This window comes from Monopterus albus, unplaced genomic scaffold (assembly GCF_001952655.1).
Source record: "Monopterus albus unplaced genomic scaffold, M_albus_1.0 scaffold371.1, whole genome shotgun sequence".
Taxonomy (NCBI): Eukaryota; Metazoa; Chordata; class Actinopteri; order Synbranchiformes; family Synbranchidae; genus Monopterus; species Monopterus albus.
In genome coordinates, this window is record NW_018128251.1 from 20,922 (window position 1) to 36,273 (window position 15,352).

A 15,352-nucleotide genomic window follows, 5' to 3' on the forward strand; every position below is an offset into this window, starting at 1 on the left:
TCTGAAAAAATTAATGATTGGTGTTTGCAAAGATTATGAAACATTAGAACTGTTAGAACTGACAGTCTGACAATTTGTGACACATTGATTTGAGCCAGAGGTTAATCAATAAGCACCAAGCCTGGAAGTTCAAATATCTGAATATACTGAGTAAAACCAAAATCTGACTGAGTTTCAAGACTCAGATTAAGGAAGTCTCAGGACTTTCTGGCTCATGTGCATTCAACAACTTTGCTAGTTTGCACATTACTCCACATGGTAGTCAGAGGCCCGGCACGGCTGAAAACACGCTTTCATAAAGTTTGGAAACACCTCAGAGGGGAGGGGAATCAGGAGGGAAGGGTCTGGGGAGGGATAACTGTATCCAGGGAGTGTTGGGGCAGCTATGGACAAAGCTGCTTAGCTTCAGCCCAGTCAACCGTGAGGGAGGCTAAACCCAGCAGGGGCTGAAGCGGGCACTGGCTCAATGTGTGTTTGAACCCACTGACGAGTTTTCAAAGCAGGCCTTTTGCTAGAGCATACAGAATTTCTGCGTGGTCGCACGTCAGAGCCTGGCGCCCCCTGGGAAAGGCTGACACTATGCAGTAGCTCTCTGAGGCAGAACTAAACAGGCCCTGGAGCCCTTCCCAACCCAAGTAGAGGGCCGTGCAGAAACCAGACAAACACAAACCCCCCTGGGGCAGGGGGGCAGTGGGCTGCGCCTGGCACGGTTTTAAGTATGTCTGAAATACCTACAGTACCTACTGTAGTTTTAGTCCTCTTAATACATAGTGGAATGATAAGGGTCAACTGGGTGCTATGAGCCCAAACACGTCACAGATGGTATGATGTGGACAGTACAAAACAACAAACTATACAAGACATATTAATGAAACACAACATAAAAACAAGTACTGCATGCAAGTACACCACGAAGTCAACCAGACAAATCTACAGCAGCTTGTTTGTAACTGGCACCAGCTCTAAAAAGACTTAGTGAGCACCTGAGCTAAATTAACAAGATTTACAAGGTGTGTATCAAAGACACTGATCATGCACTTAGTCAACCATGTGTGAGGACAATGGACATGAGCTATGAGACAGGACAGACAGCAGACAGATGGACAGACCTGTAGGTCCTCAATACGTCTCTGTAACACATCGACACTGTTGCTTTTAAATTGATGGAAACCATGAGAGGAAATAGCCTGAGCAAATGTCAGAACAGGGTGGGATCAAAAAAGAGAAGGAGACAAACAGAAAGTAAATGTAAATGGCAAAACAGTCATAACTACTGACACAGTATGAAGAAACACCATCGGCACTGGACACACCTTTCGGTACCACAGAAGAATGTAAATACAGCTTTTAAGTTTGAAAACAGTCTGTGTTCACTGAGGCACTGAGAAAGCAGGAGATGTCTCACCTCTGGAGGGAGATGTCCTCCATTCTTCAGCCAGGTGAGCTTCGGGGTGGGTGATCCTGATGCACGGCAGTACAACCTCAATGTGTCGCCTTCTTGAACTTCAATATTTTGGGGGCTGACTTGGACTTGGGGCTGGGTGCCTAGGCCACTTGGGTGGGACTCTGATCAAAAATGCATAGAGATTATTCAAAAACAGAAGATATCAGCCATAATTTGCTGTGTTTCATTAGTTCTGTTGTCTTACACTGTAACTGCTACAGCAACACAAACAAAAAGAACCATGAAGTCAATGAATGGGCTCAGGAATGTTCACACACACAAACACAGAGCGTACTTTGTACAAAGAGAGAAACCCGTGCTGTGTGCTCGCCATGAGTGTTCAGGGCCTTGCAGGTGTACTCTCCCTCATCAGCTGGGTCCACTGCTGTGAAGGTCAGTACACCAGCTCGTATCACAGCTCTGGGACTCATTCTGTTCCCTGGACCTCCTGCAACAACCACATAGTTACATCCTTGTACCGAGGGCTGCACTTGGCTTTCCTTAAGTGCAATAAATGAAAACAAAAATTGGCTTTTCCACTCAAATTAATATGATTTAATTCAACAAGGCCTGTACCAAGCACAGCAAAAGTGGAGTTCAAACTGTTCTTACCGATCCATTCGATGGCAGGTGTTGGGTTGCCAGTCACTGCACAGTGAAACTCTGCCCTCTGGCCCTGCCGGACGTTCAGCACTGAGGGAGTAACGGTGGCCACAGGCTGGGCCCCTACTGCAGCTATAGAAGGAAACACATCAGTCGAGCAGCTCAAAACAGACACTTCCCTGAGATACGTGGAGATTTAAAGTATGGTAATGCAGACTGGTTTACTGATGCAGTGAGGGAGTAGACTGAAAAGTGTCAAGAGTCTAGAGCTCTGGAATTGCAGTATATGTTGTGTAAACTGTGGGACCAGACTGAGAGAGTGTGTAACAGCCTCTGCCTGCGCCCCCACCCTCGGCTGTCTAGATCCTCTGAGCAGATGGAACAGATGAGATGTGGCAGGCAGGCCTGGGCATGGCCTCTGTGCATACTGCTCTCTGCGCCACTTTGGTCTGGCTGCTAGACTTTGTATTCAATCCAATCCTGTATAATCCCAGGATGACAAAGTAAATGAAAGGCCTCTTTCAGCAGGGGGGGAGGCTATCTCAGCAGGCTGAAAAACACTGGATCTATCCTAGCCGGGACTGACCTCAGTGGTACCAATACTCCAGGACAGAGAGACGTTTCATCATCTATGGGACATGGGGCTATCATAATGGCCTTAGGTTTACACTGAACAGTGAATGGTTTATTTATGAGTATGCATGCATCCTGTAGAGTCTCTGCCATGGGCTTTGTCAGTATCTGTGGTAAAATCAAGAGGTGTAACTTAACGGTCAGTTCACCCAGACTAAGGAATAAACCCCTCCTCACAGATAGTTTTGACTTTATCTGTCCAGGTCTTGAGACATCTGTCCACCTATACCCCAGTACTATGGAGGGGAACAACATTTCATTTGTGAGCTGAAATTACAGGAAAAAAATGCACTTAAATAAGACTAACAAAAGTGCAGCTGTATTGCAACTTAAAACTAGCTTCATGGGTAGGTACCAGGTAAGGAGAGAAAAGTGCTTATCATATATTTTGTATGTTTGAAGTCTTAAACCTTCATCAACTGATATCACGTTTACATCTGCATCTGTTTGATGCACCGAAACACAGTTTCTCACACTGGACACCAGTCTGCTACCCACACTGAGCAAGGGATGGGATGTATTAGGCACAGTATGATGTTTGAAGCCCAGATGACAGCTTTTTCTTGGTACAGCATGTTTCCCATGGAGAGCAGAGTGGAGAGGGAAGAAACAAGAAAGGATGCCTCAAGTCTCTGAATGCTGAGACATGGCCCCGCCCCTCTTTCATGAATTAACATTCACAAGGAGTTGCCCATAAGAATGAACATGCACCTTTTTCTGCAGTGATGGAGCCCAATGAACCCAAAGAATATAGTGGGAGCCAGGAATGCTCATGCACAATCTTCAAGCTTTCACTCTAAGAAGGACAGGAGCTTGATAACTTAATAATATACTGAAAGTAATAGAGCTAAAGATGACTGCTTACTAACAGAACATAACACATAATGCTCTGAGCCATCATGTATGAAAGTGAGGGTAGAGTGCTACTTGGCTGATTGTACATGGACACAACCGCTTACCAGAATATCCATGCTGCAGAAGATGAGTGCATGCATGACACAGAGAGAGAGAGAGGCCCGGTCCCTCAGGGAGACCAGCAGAGAGGAAACCATGCCCATGCAGACTTACGCTTTCTGCGTCCTTCAAACATTTCATAGGCTGTGTAAAACATCTGAGTCTGTGAGGCCTCTGGAGATGCAGGAGGGAGGGAGGGGACAGGTATACTGACAGGTCAGTTCTCCAGGGTAACAGCAGTTTACCTCTCACCTCCCTGGAGACACTTATATCCACCTCCAAACGTGGGCTGTCGTGGCTTCGGCCAATTGACTCCAAAAAGCGTCACACATGATGCAAACTTGCTAAAAGAACCATGAACTTGACTTCAACTGGCACCAACTTTAACAATGTATGATCACTGTTTTCCAGCAAATGATTGATTTTCCTGTTTATGTTTATGATTTTCTTTTTGGTAGTTAATAATCATCATCATGATAGTTGGTGCCATTTAACTCATAGCTACATGCATTCAATTTTCACACTTACTGATACTGAACTGATGTTTGTTGAACAGCAGTGCATTGATTAGAATAACTGTATTGTTTGGAGCATTTAATGGTTATCTCACACTCAACACCAACCACAATAAGAAACAACAATGCTCAAAAATGCTTCTTATTCTGTAAATAATCAAAATCAAGAAACACAAACACACATATACACTCAGTGTGCATGCCTATGGGAACTGTACAGCAGCAAACGGAGAGATGAGGGTATGAAGAATAGCCACACATGAGACGTGCAGGTTAGTAACTAGAAGCAGTCTAAAACACTGAGACTCTAGTTTCATTACAGCTGTTAAAAAGCTGACATACAGCCTGTGGTTACCCCTAAGTGATTGAGATAATAAGTCAGTGAGCCCCATCCATAAATTATCAAATCAGTTTGATCATTTTAATCAATTTTCTTTTGTTCACAAAATATATTCACAGTTGAGATAAATACATTGCAATGTGACACATCTACATTATATCAGTTAGGTGTCCTTTCAAAAGAAACATCTTTAAAAATAAGCATAAAATCTTTACAGAAGCACCGTGGGTATAATCATACTGTATAGCTTTTAAGTTAGTAGGAATGCACCAATACAAAAATGCAGTCATGGTTGATACAAAGATCTGAATGGTAAAAGAAATGTGACCTGTTTCTGTTGAGGTGTAAAATATTCTTAGAGATATAAAATATTTTCTTATAAAAACACCAGAAACTGCCTAAACATAAACACACATGATAAAAGGAAACCGTCAATTTCCTTGAACAAAAAAATTAACCAAAGAAAACAAATTTCAACTTTTCTGATATTTTTGATTTTATGGAAAAATTTCAGGAAAACATATTTCAGTCAATCGATAAAGAAAATATGGCAGCAACATTAACAAGATGGACATAAAAAGAACAAAATACACAACTGTTTCCTGACATAATTTTGGTTTCAAAACCTTTTTTGCATTATAAAACTCAGTTGTCAAATATTTTCCCAACTAAATCCGAGACGTAACACTCAGGTCAAACAGGACCGACTTCGGCCAACACCAAAGGAATGAAGGAGCGATATTAAAGTAGCACAACAGCACTTTGAAAAACAGAATTCAACCGCAGTTTGAACCAACTGCATGGCTAATAGCACCTTTCTGTTCTTCAACATTCATCATCAGGTCATCAGGGGACTAACACTCATGGTTATTGTGAGAAGGAATACTGTGTCAAGTGGAACATCACAAAAACATCAGGGGTGGTGGGCTTCTTCCCACTCCTCCTCTTTTCCAGTTACACTGAAGTCCTCTGAATGTCAGTCGCCGAGTCACTAAGCACCCACGATGGCATCCGCAGTCCTTCTCACTGCACAGCACAGCTCAGGCACAGAGGAACCCAAGGAGCTCAAAGTTTAAGACAGACACCAGAATCTAGCACCCTGCTAATAAAACCTCTAACAGCAGCACCCGGCAGCTCTACCAGTGATCAGGAAGCAACCAAACCACCACCGATTACACAAACCAAGGAGGAAAGAAAAAACATTTGTAGTAGAGTGTTGGTGGAAAGCACAACCCACAAATCACTGATCCAAAATAGTGCTCATTTGGCCCAAGCCTAGTTAGTGTGTCATGACTTTGAATGGTCAGTAGTCAAGCTATAGCTAATATAAAACTGCATACTTGGCCCCATGTGTTATCTGAAAAGTTGTAGTCTTTAGTTTTAACCAAACCCACAAGCTGTATTTCTTCACATAAAGCGCAGAAAAATCCACCGATCACAGGCACAAAAGACAACAAGTTGAATAAAAGCAGTAAGATGAGCTGGATGGCAGTGTGAGGATGACACTGGCTTGTACAGACGGTGACAAGTGAAAGGTAAAACCTGATGGGAGTGGTCTCTTCCAAGATGACAGTGTTCCCATAGGGCACGAGGGATCACTGAATGGTTTGATGAGTATGAACATGATATGAATCATATGCTGTGGCTTTCACAGTCACCAGATCTCAACCCAGCTGGCGGCATGTGGTGGCACAACACTTTATTAGACACTTGATGCTGGTTTTTCCTTTAATTTGTCACCCGCCTGTACATCAGTGTGTGAGGGCAGAGGGCAAATACTTTGGGAGTTGGAACTGCAAGGTTATTATGATGTTACCAGGGCTGAGTGTTTACAATGCTCAATGAGAAACGCAGTCAAACAGAGAAGCATGCATCATTCCAAGCTGAAGATGTGACTCATGTGTAGGGAGGGTAACTATGGAAGCCAGAGGTGGTAGTGTGGCAAGGGGTGATGGGTAATGGAATGCGGTGCCGAGGATCACAAACCTGGCACATAGAGGACGGCATTGCCTTCGTCCATGGCAAACATGTTGGAGCCAGTACAAACATAGATGCCCGCGTCCTCGGGCTGGACATTCTGAATTGTCAGGATGCCATTGAAGTCCATGGCCCGGCTGGGAAGCTTCCTGTTACCCAACCGGGTCCACACCAGGGTGTAGGCTGGCGACTGTACGGGGACGGAAAACACACAAAATACAAGATGCTTGGAATGTTATTGGTTACATGTGGGAAAGAAATGCTGTTGCTGTTCAGCTATTTAGAGACAATTTGGGATTTTATGGGCCCAACTATTTCTTAGTCCAGCGCAGCGGCTTCTTAGAATTCTGGTAGATGGTTTTTATAACCTTTGGACAAAGCCAGGCTGTCTGCCTCCTCTTTTCTCTGGTCTTTGCACTACGCTGAGCTAAACAGCCGCTGACTGTAGCTTCATATTTAACACGATGGTCTTCTCATCAAACTCTTGTAAAGAAAGACAATGTCAAACCATTTTAACCTTTAAATGTAAAACATTTCCTTAAAAAGTAATTTAATAACTGTGTTACCTTGCTCTTTGCAGTACAGATGAAGTTGACAGTAGACCCCACCCTGACAGTCTGAGTTCTGGGTTCCTCAACCGTCACCTCAATGGGTCTGGATGGGACACCTGGGGAAATGCACAAATCAGTTACCCTGAGTGTTTATATAAACTGCCAGGGTTTTGTAAATTATAAAGTGAAAGTAAACTTTATTTGATCAAATTCATGATGCTGTACAGTAAAAGCTAAGTGTCAGCTGTGTTAAAACATATCCCAAACATCAAACAACACATACTGACAATGCACAATGCGCACAGTCAGTGAAACTGAAGAATGAAGTCTTTTGTAATCCCTGCATACAGTACGGAAACCCATATGTTGAACCATGGACAGAATCTATTTAATATGTCTCAAAAGCAGTATGAGGGGAAAAAAACCATTTGCTTATGGACGTGAGACCCATACACACTTGTGACAACAATTTCAGCATGGCTCCTGTTGGTGCTGCGCAGGTCTTGGCAGGTACAGATGTAGACTCCGGCATCACTCGGCTGCACGCTGGGGAAGTACAACTCTGCTCCTGCATGTGCACATGAGCAACAGGTGTCATATTCACACATAACATATTGTAGAATTTGATACAGTTCATCATATATCACATGCCATTTGTCTGTTGAGCTCAGTTAGATCAGGACAAGTGTTTCAAACCAAAAAGACAAAGTGCAAACATTTTTCACTAACACTTTTGGGATTTCTCAGACATACACAGGATCATATCTGTCCATCCCACAGTAGCTGTGGCTGCACAGCTGAAGTGTGCTCCATACCGTGTCTGCGTTTCTCAGTACTGCTGGAGATGGGTCGTCCATCCTCTCTGGACCAGAAGAAGTAGTGCGGAGGAGAGCCGGATACTTGACACCTCAAAGTGACAGGACCACCCTGGGATGCCAGGACCCTTTCTGGATAGATCTTCACCACCAGAGAAGCTGCAGCTGCAAAAAGTAAAGGTCAAAACAAACTCAACGTAGTAAACTAGACTTCTTATTTGTGTTTCACAAAGGAAATGTTTTGAACCTCAAGCCAAAACAGGTCAGAGGTACAGTGGCTACGTTTAGATGGATGAATCACTAAAGGAATCTTATGGTCAAAGCAGACATATACAGTATCTTGACACAAGATACAGTAGAAATGTGTACAACTGGTGCAAATAAAGAATTGGGTGGAAAAAAGAAAGTGATAAAAACTGTCTAAACTGAAGAAACGGTTCCACTTTTTTTTAGCTTCCTCTCCAAATTATCCTACTAAATCTTTTCAAGTTCAGCAGCTGCATGCTACAGTATATATTTCAACTTCTCATAAAGCATTTTTAGTTAGTTCTGGCAACAAGAGCATATTTTTTAATTTCATATATCATAAGCACCATTTAGTCACATTTCAGTTAAAGCTTACCATCGTATGGACGACACTTCTGTCTCTCCTGTGGGTTGCCAACGTATCCAGGAGCACAACTGGTGATGATAAAAACACGCAGAAGGAAGGTGCCCTCCAATAAGTTGAATTTATAAAAATGACCCCTTGAAATGTAACCATGTGGATCCACGCCTGGAGAAAGTGTCGTGATATCTTACCGTTCACAATACTGGCCAGTGTAGCCCGGCTGACAGGCGGTGCACTGGTAGCCTCCATTTCCAAGGCTCTCACAGGTAGGAGAGAACCTATTACATGAGTTAAACACACAGAGACAAGAACCTAACTGTAGTGCAGAAACAAGTTTAAATATCAACTGATTCAGCAAAACCTAGTAATTTAGTGTCACATTCATATTTTGCTGTGAGTTGAGCAAAGCAGCTTCAGGTAGAGGAACCAAAGCAGGACAATGGAATTAGCTGTCCCACATTTTGTCACATTTTACTGAGGGATTTCTGCAGTATACAGTCGCTGATTTGTTCAGTGAAGTAGGGATATAAACACAGATGACTTCAGATGGAGAATGAATATGAAATATTTCATTTTAGCTACATGCAAATAACAAACATGTTACTGGAATAAATTCTGAATTAAACTCCACAGTGGAATTTGCTGTGAACAAGAACAAGTGAGCTGGACACAGGCTGGTGTTGAGCTATAATTAGAGGTGGAATGTGAGTCTTGGTGTCTGTGCCAGCACTCACTGGTTGTCAGGGTCAGGATGAGGGCAGGCGCAGGGCTGGCAGTCCTCTGGAGTGCCAACAGTGGGGTCGCCATAGAAGCCAGGGCCGCACTGATCGCAGAGTTCACCCTGTGTGTTATGCAGGCAGCTCTGGAAGGGGGAGCACATTGTGTTTAGAGATCTGTCCATCGTGTCAGGGTATTGCAATCTAGCCACAGCAAAGCTCAGTCATACACTAATCTAGTGCTTATACCGTGCAGATGCCGGTCTCTGGGTGGCAGGTGTCGGAGTGGCCGTTACATTCGCACAGCTCACAGTGACCCAGGTATAAACCTCCTCCAGTGCGAGTGTATCCAGGTGCACAGTCCTAAAACAGACATCATGGGACTTAAACACATCAATGGGTGTTTTAATGAAGCAAAACCAGCTTATATTGTTTCCACCAAAGTCATTAAGTCTGAAAAAGTGGTCACTTACCTGGCAGGAGAGTCCCTGGTACCCAGCTGGGCAGCGGCACTGCTCCACCTCGAGGGCCTGTGCCAAGCCGCTGTAGTTGGGCACAGCGACTTCCATGCTGATGTCAGAGATACTGGAGGAGCGCATCTCAGTGGAGTAGGAAGCGCGGACAAGGATGTCATCTAGGTCAGCCAAAACCATCATCAGGTGTTCACGGTTGGCAGGCATGCCGTCAGGACGATGCCAGTGTTCCTATGAAACAAGAAGATAGTGGATACTTGTATCCAATAAGAACAAGCGTCCTTCTGCTTGCCCAGATCACTGCAGACACACTGTGTTCCTGTGCTGTTAAGACCCACTCACCTCCCTGAAGACAATCTCAAAGTGGTGAGTCTCTCTGCTGCCCTGCTGTCTTCTCTGCCAGGGCTGACGAGCTACCAGAGTGATGTCGTTACCCTGCAGGAACAACGCTGAGCAGTGAGGAAACGTTACGAAAAGTAATCATGGGAGAAAACAGCGAATCAGCATGGAGGCATACTCACAATTATTTGGACGTCAGCATCATCAAGTTGTGTTCCTCTTGGACCAGCCACATAAGAGATGGTGTATTTCAGTTTGCCACCATAAGCACCCACCTAAAACACAGTTAGCAAGGACCAAACATCAAACAGTGACCAAGTGTGGCAAAATTCAGGGCCAAATGGTTTAGAGCCACACAGGGAGTCAAATCCTGTGTGCTAAAAGGGCAAGCTAAAACTTCTGTTTCCAGCTTTAACGTGTGGGAGTTACAGCGTCAACAAGATGATGTCACTAGTTTTTGGTGTGTTGACAGCACAGGAGCGCCCCGTTTTACACATTAACTCTAGCTTTCTCATAATATGAAAACCTGGCGGTGTTTTTCACACGTGGATTAACAGGTTACACGGAAAATTCTGTTCAAGATTTCACATGATCCTTTGGTTTTTCATAAGTCTTGCAGGACGTGCTCACGGCAGCATAACCAACATAATCTCAAACCTATATGGGAGCAGGTTTGTTCTCAGGGTCATTCAGTGCACTGTAGATAACCTTTCAGATTTAAACAGGGTTGGAACAGGAAGTACTGAGAGATCAACAAGACCCTACGGCCCATCCCGACCTGTTCTTAATCAAACCTTTTCAGTCGGAAGGGAATCATTTATTTATCAGTGGGTTGTTATCGCCTCATGTTAGGGGCCAGACAAAGCTCACACCACACAGTCAGTGTGCAGTGTGTGCATTTTTCTTATTGGTTGGTAATTCAGCAAATCTTGTTGACTCTGAAATAATTGCTAAGAGTTTTCTTAGTCTGCATTCATCCAGTGTGCTTTAATAACAACATGAATAAACTGTTGCAAGTGGAATTCACAACGGGTAAGGGCTTGACATATTCTAACAACCGCATGAACTCATGTGCATGTGATGATGTGAATGGTGAAATAATTTCTAAATGTTCAGGAATAAAGCTATTTACCTAAAATGAAACTGATTTACAGTATTTATACACAGCTGATAACTGTTCAAATTGTAGACAACAACAATTATTGAAATGTATTGAACGGTTCTTATTTGTATGAGAAATGCTTATGTTGCACAGAAGAAGCAGGAGAATGCTGAGGCTCAGCTATGGAGAAAAACTGTAATAATAATGGCAGCAGAGCTAAGAGTAATACATTACAGTGATACCAGTTTCATCTGTTCCCAGGTTCTGATTCCATATTTAATAAGGGATCAAGCCACAAGTCCTGTCCTCTCTTTATTACAGCAGAGGACAGTAGCACAGGAAGTCAAGAGGACAGTTAGACCAAGGGCTGGGATGAAGTTAAGTGGTACAGGAGGTGTCCACAGGTGAGGGACTAGAGAGAAGGGACTATGAGGACTGAGGGGTAATGGGATGGCCGGAGGATACTAAAGCTGCAGTATTTCTATAACCTCCAGGCTTCAGGAGGGGACGTTGCCACGAGGTTTCACAGTTACCTTATTCCCTGTGAACTGCGCTGGGAGCTGCCAGAAGAGCAGATCATCCTGGTGCAAGCTGAAACCTTTGTAGACCAGAAAGTACTGAGAGGCAAAGGAGGAAGGACAGGCAGAGCAGAGTAAGCCACAGATGGAGACAGAGACAGTGAGACTAAAACGTAAGCAGAAAGAGAAGCAATACAAGCAGGCAAGCATGGCAAGAATCAGTCTCAGGACCTAATCTAAACTCTGTTCAGTACATGTTCTGTGGTACAAGTGCTATTAAGACCTGCTGACAGTGGAGTAACACCATAGAAGTCACTCTGACAACTAAAACTACAATTCCACTGTCAATAATGTGAGAATGACAGTTTAAGATGAGCCTCACTAAGAGTTAGTTTAAAGCAGACAACATTATACTGACAGCCCTTCTTAAGCTCTGTCTGACAACTAAAAGTACAATTCCACTGTCAATAATGTGAGAATGACAGTTTAAGATGAGCCTCACTAAGAGTTAGTTTAAAGCAGACAACATTATGCTGACAGCCCTTCTTAAAACCAGCCTTACTCTTACTCTGGACAATTACAGAGGCAGCAGTGAGTGGGGCTGTTTGAACATATCACCTAGTCAAAGATTAGAATTGTGTTAATTTCCATTGTTTGGTAACCATAAACTAAATATAATCTGGATTACTTTGGTAGATCATAATTCTAATCTGTTACAAGTTTCTGAACTAAACATTATCTGCTATGGACACACTTAGGAAAATCAGTTGTTAATTGACTATTAAAGCTTCCTATGGCAGTTTCCTATGTGTATGTCAATCACTCAGTCATGCCACTGTCTACCTTTCTCATGTCCCCAGAAGCACTAGCAGAAGTCTTTCTCACTGAGTTCTTGCTCTGTTGATGCACCGCAGAGCCAGACCCCAAACAGAAACATCAGAAGTCACCAATGTGAGCAAGAAACTAAAATGGCTCATAAACAATCCACACACCTCTCACGCCTCTCACAGTCTCAGAGTGTACCTGCAAACGGGGAGCGTGACCTGGGGAGTAGGGCTGGGGTCTGGCTGCTCTAACTGAAGAGGAGATACCAGACGGAGGAGAGGGGGGGCTCAGGTTATGCAAAGACCAACGAGAGGATGAAGAGGAAGCAGGGACACGAGAAGAAGAAGAGGAAGAGGAAGAGAAAGAGGAGGAGGATTTAGAGAAGAAGGAGGGAGAGAATGGCAGGGAACCCTTTCGTCCATTGGAGAAGTTAGAAAGGAGCTCCCAGACCTCGTCATCCAGCTGTGTGACATCACCCTGCACAGTGAGGCACCATGGGAGCAGTCAAAATGACAGAGACAGGGTTTAAGAACTGAGTTCTTCCACAGTATACACACACCTAAGTACACTGGCGAGATGAACACACTACAGGTGAGTCATGCTTTTCAGTCTATGATGCTTGGGTGTGCGATACAATATCAGTCGGTGTGTTTCTAGGCACTGAAGTAACCAGGTTATACAGGTAATCACAGATCACATTTTCATGCACTGCAGTAACCTGTTTGTTGTCGATAAAGCAAATATTTATCAGTCCAATGCAATCACCTTGATACAACACTTTAAATCAACAACTTCTTTGACTTTAGAAACTTTCCTAAAACTTTGCATGCCAACTCAGATCTTTGAAATTCAAACACATGCAATGCACACGCAGTTATATCCTACAAGATTCTCAGACTCAGCGAGCTGATCCTCCATGCTGCTACATCTATGAACCGTGGGGATTTACTTCCATAGATGTCCACAACTCTCAGTGTGTTAACTTTTAATGACAGAAACGCTGTGCATCACTCATTCTCACTGCATGTGTGAGTGTTGCCTCCAGTGGAGCTCATACCAAATACCTGGCTAGCTTGTTTGGATCTATGGGTGCCTTTATGTTCAGAGGCCATTAGGTTCCACATGGAAGCAGCTTTCCTCAGCTGCTCTTCTGTGTCAGGTTTGCCCGGCAGCACCTTCCTCGCTTCCTTTCCTCACACTAGTCCACTTCCTGGCATTGATTACACTATTCGACACACCTGCCCCGCTTCCCTGATTACTCACCAGCTGCGCCTCATTAGTTTCCCCCTTACTTATACACTGCTCACCATTCACTCCCCTGCCAGTTCAATCTTTGTCTTCGGGCCCCTATATTTCGTGTTTTGCGTTGTGCCTAGTTTACAAGTTACATGTCTCTTAGTTCTTTTTGTATTACTTTTTGGACCCGCTGTTCTCTTTTCCTCCCCTACAGACCTCTCCTCTGGACCCTGGATCTACTCATCCTACCACCCTCCACCATACAGGTCAATGCACAGTCTCCATTAACTGGCTATACATGCTCCTGTCTCCTCAGCCATCCTTCATCCCAACCACGACCAGCCCAGGAGTGATCCCAGCGTCCGCAGCCCGGTCCAGTATCATCCATCATACCACTGACTGTTTTTTGCATCCGCCACTGATCACACCCAGTTACAACTGCCTACTTGACCTCTCTATGTTTGCACATTGCCACATTGTAAATAAATATCACTACTTGCACCGAAGCCAGCTACCTGGGTCCGTTTTTTTTCTGCTCGCTACCGTAAATGAGTCACTCTATCGGTGTGGATAAAGCAAGCCCTTTGATCACTGAGCCCACGGTATTTGGGAGCGTTATGGCAGTGTTTTCCAAGCAAAGTTAAACTGTATGTTAAATGGACCATTAATAATCAGTCCATTTATATGGATCATGAGCACTGCAATGTAAGTGGTCAAATCTAAGGGACACTTAGTGGCCACCTTCAACCGTGCACTGCTGTAAAACTACCATGCCTCTAATAATGATTTCAGTCAACATTAAGAAATGATGAAAACAATAAAACATGATGTGCATCCATAATGTATGGGTATGCACTACATTAAAAATAAAGAAGTATTCATGCCAGACAACACAGTGCACAAATGGCACCAAATGTTATACGTCAAACTCCAGACACAACACAACAGCCACAGACTGAGGTTACTGTACTGTACCTGCTCAGCTCGTTTTGTGCGACTAAAGAAAGAATCTTTCTATAGAGGGTGAAAGGGGCAAACACACACACACATACAATTGCTATGTTATGGAAGTGAACACATGGGTGTTCAAACCTATGCACAACATTTTGCCCTGTGTAAACAGATCTAAAAGAAGATGCAACAAATGGTAGCAATGACAGCAAAGAACCTACACACATCCTGAGAAAGAAACCTGCAAAAGTTTGCTTGAAAAGAAAGACTGGTTGAGGTGCGAAGAAAGAAAAGGCAGCAAAATGGAGACAGCAATAGAGTAAGAGTGGTCTACAACTTTCTTCTACTCAGCCCATTGCACACAGCAGTTAGGTAGTCATGGTACTGCATTGGCTGCTTCCACTGATTCAGCCACAGTATGCGCTCTTTGATACTGACCTTGTCTCCCTGGTAGGCCCCTGGAAACTGCCAGTAGTGAGGCTCCTGTCCCACGTAGTCAAAGTTGCTGTAAGACAACTGAGTGCCCTCAGTGGAAACCTCCACAGTGAAACCAGTAGAGATGCGGTTGGTGCGCTGACGGTTCACCAGAGCGAATCCCTGGAAGTTCCCTGGGTAAAATGCTGAATACACCTGCAAAAGCACATTTAAAAACATTTACAATTAAGCTTAAGCAAATGGTACAATAAATAATGAGAACTGAATCAGTATTACTGCAAACTCCACACAACAATTCTGCATGCAATTACAGTA

At 43.8% G+C, this 15,352-nt stretch overlaps 1 protein-coding gene across 9 annotated transcripts in view; it reads right to left on the reverse strand.

Annotated features, from left to right (window-relative positions):
- hspg2 (heparan sulfate proteoglycan 2) overlaps nucleotides 1–15,352 on the reverse strand; it is an 87,959-nt gene that overhangs the window by 18,362 nt on the left and 54,245 nt on the right. For 5 of the 9 annotated variants that reach the window (XM_020585587.1, XM_020585586.1, XM_020585590.1 and 2 more), the window contains 21 exons: nucleotides 15,041–15,232; nucleotides 14,627–14,665; nucleotides 12,614–12,892; nucleotides 12,434–12,487; nucleotides 11,606–11,689; nucleotides 10,153–10,245; nucleotides 9,974–10,066; nucleotides 9,632–9,862; nucleotides 9,408–9,521; nucleotides 9,177–9,304; nucleotides 8,634–8,720; nucleotides 8,455–8,513; nucleotides 7,833–7,997; nucleotides 7,475–7,585; nucleotides 7,033–7,133; nucleotides 6,476–6,656; nucleotides 3,749–3,808; nucleotides 2,057–2,179; nucleotides 1,740–1,892; nucleotides 1,406–1,566; nucleotides 1,110–1,187 (listed from right to left, as the gene is read on the reverse strand). In XM_020585587.1, the coding sequence (XP_020441243.1) occupies nucleotides 1,110–1,187; nucleotides 1,406–1,566; nucleotides 1,740–1,892; nucleotides 2,057–2,179; nucleotides 3,749–3,808; nucleotides 6,476–6,656; nucleotides 7,033–7,133; nucleotides 7,475–7,585; nucleotides 7,833–7,997; nucleotides 8,455–8,513; nucleotides 8,634–8,720; nucleotides 9,177–9,304; nucleotides 9,408–9,521; nucleotides 9,632–9,862; nucleotides 9,974–10,066; nucleotides 10,153–10,245; nucleotides 11,606–11,689; nucleotides 12,434–12,487; nucleotides 12,614–12,892; nucleotides 14,627–14,665; nucleotides 15,041–15,232 (2,586 nt within the window). The remainder of the gene's footprint in view (nucleotides 1–1,109; nucleotides 1,188–1,405; nucleotides 1,567–1,739; nucleotides 1,893–2,056; nucleotides 2,180–3,748; nucleotides 3,809–6,475; nucleotides 6,657–7,032; nucleotides 7,134–7,474; nucleotides 7,586–7,832; nucleotides 7,998–8,454; nucleotides 8,514–8,633; nucleotides 8,721–9,176; nucleotides 9,305–9,407; nucleotides 9,522–9,631; nucleotides 9,863–9,973; nucleotides 10,067–10,152; nucleotides 10,246–11,605; nucleotides 11,690–12,433; nucleotides 12,488–12,613; nucleotides 12,893–14,626; nucleotides 14,666–15,040; nucleotides 15,233–15,352) is intronic. The other 4 variants (XM_020585593.1, XM_020585594.1, XM_020585591.1 and 1 more) reach the window with 3 other exon arrangements.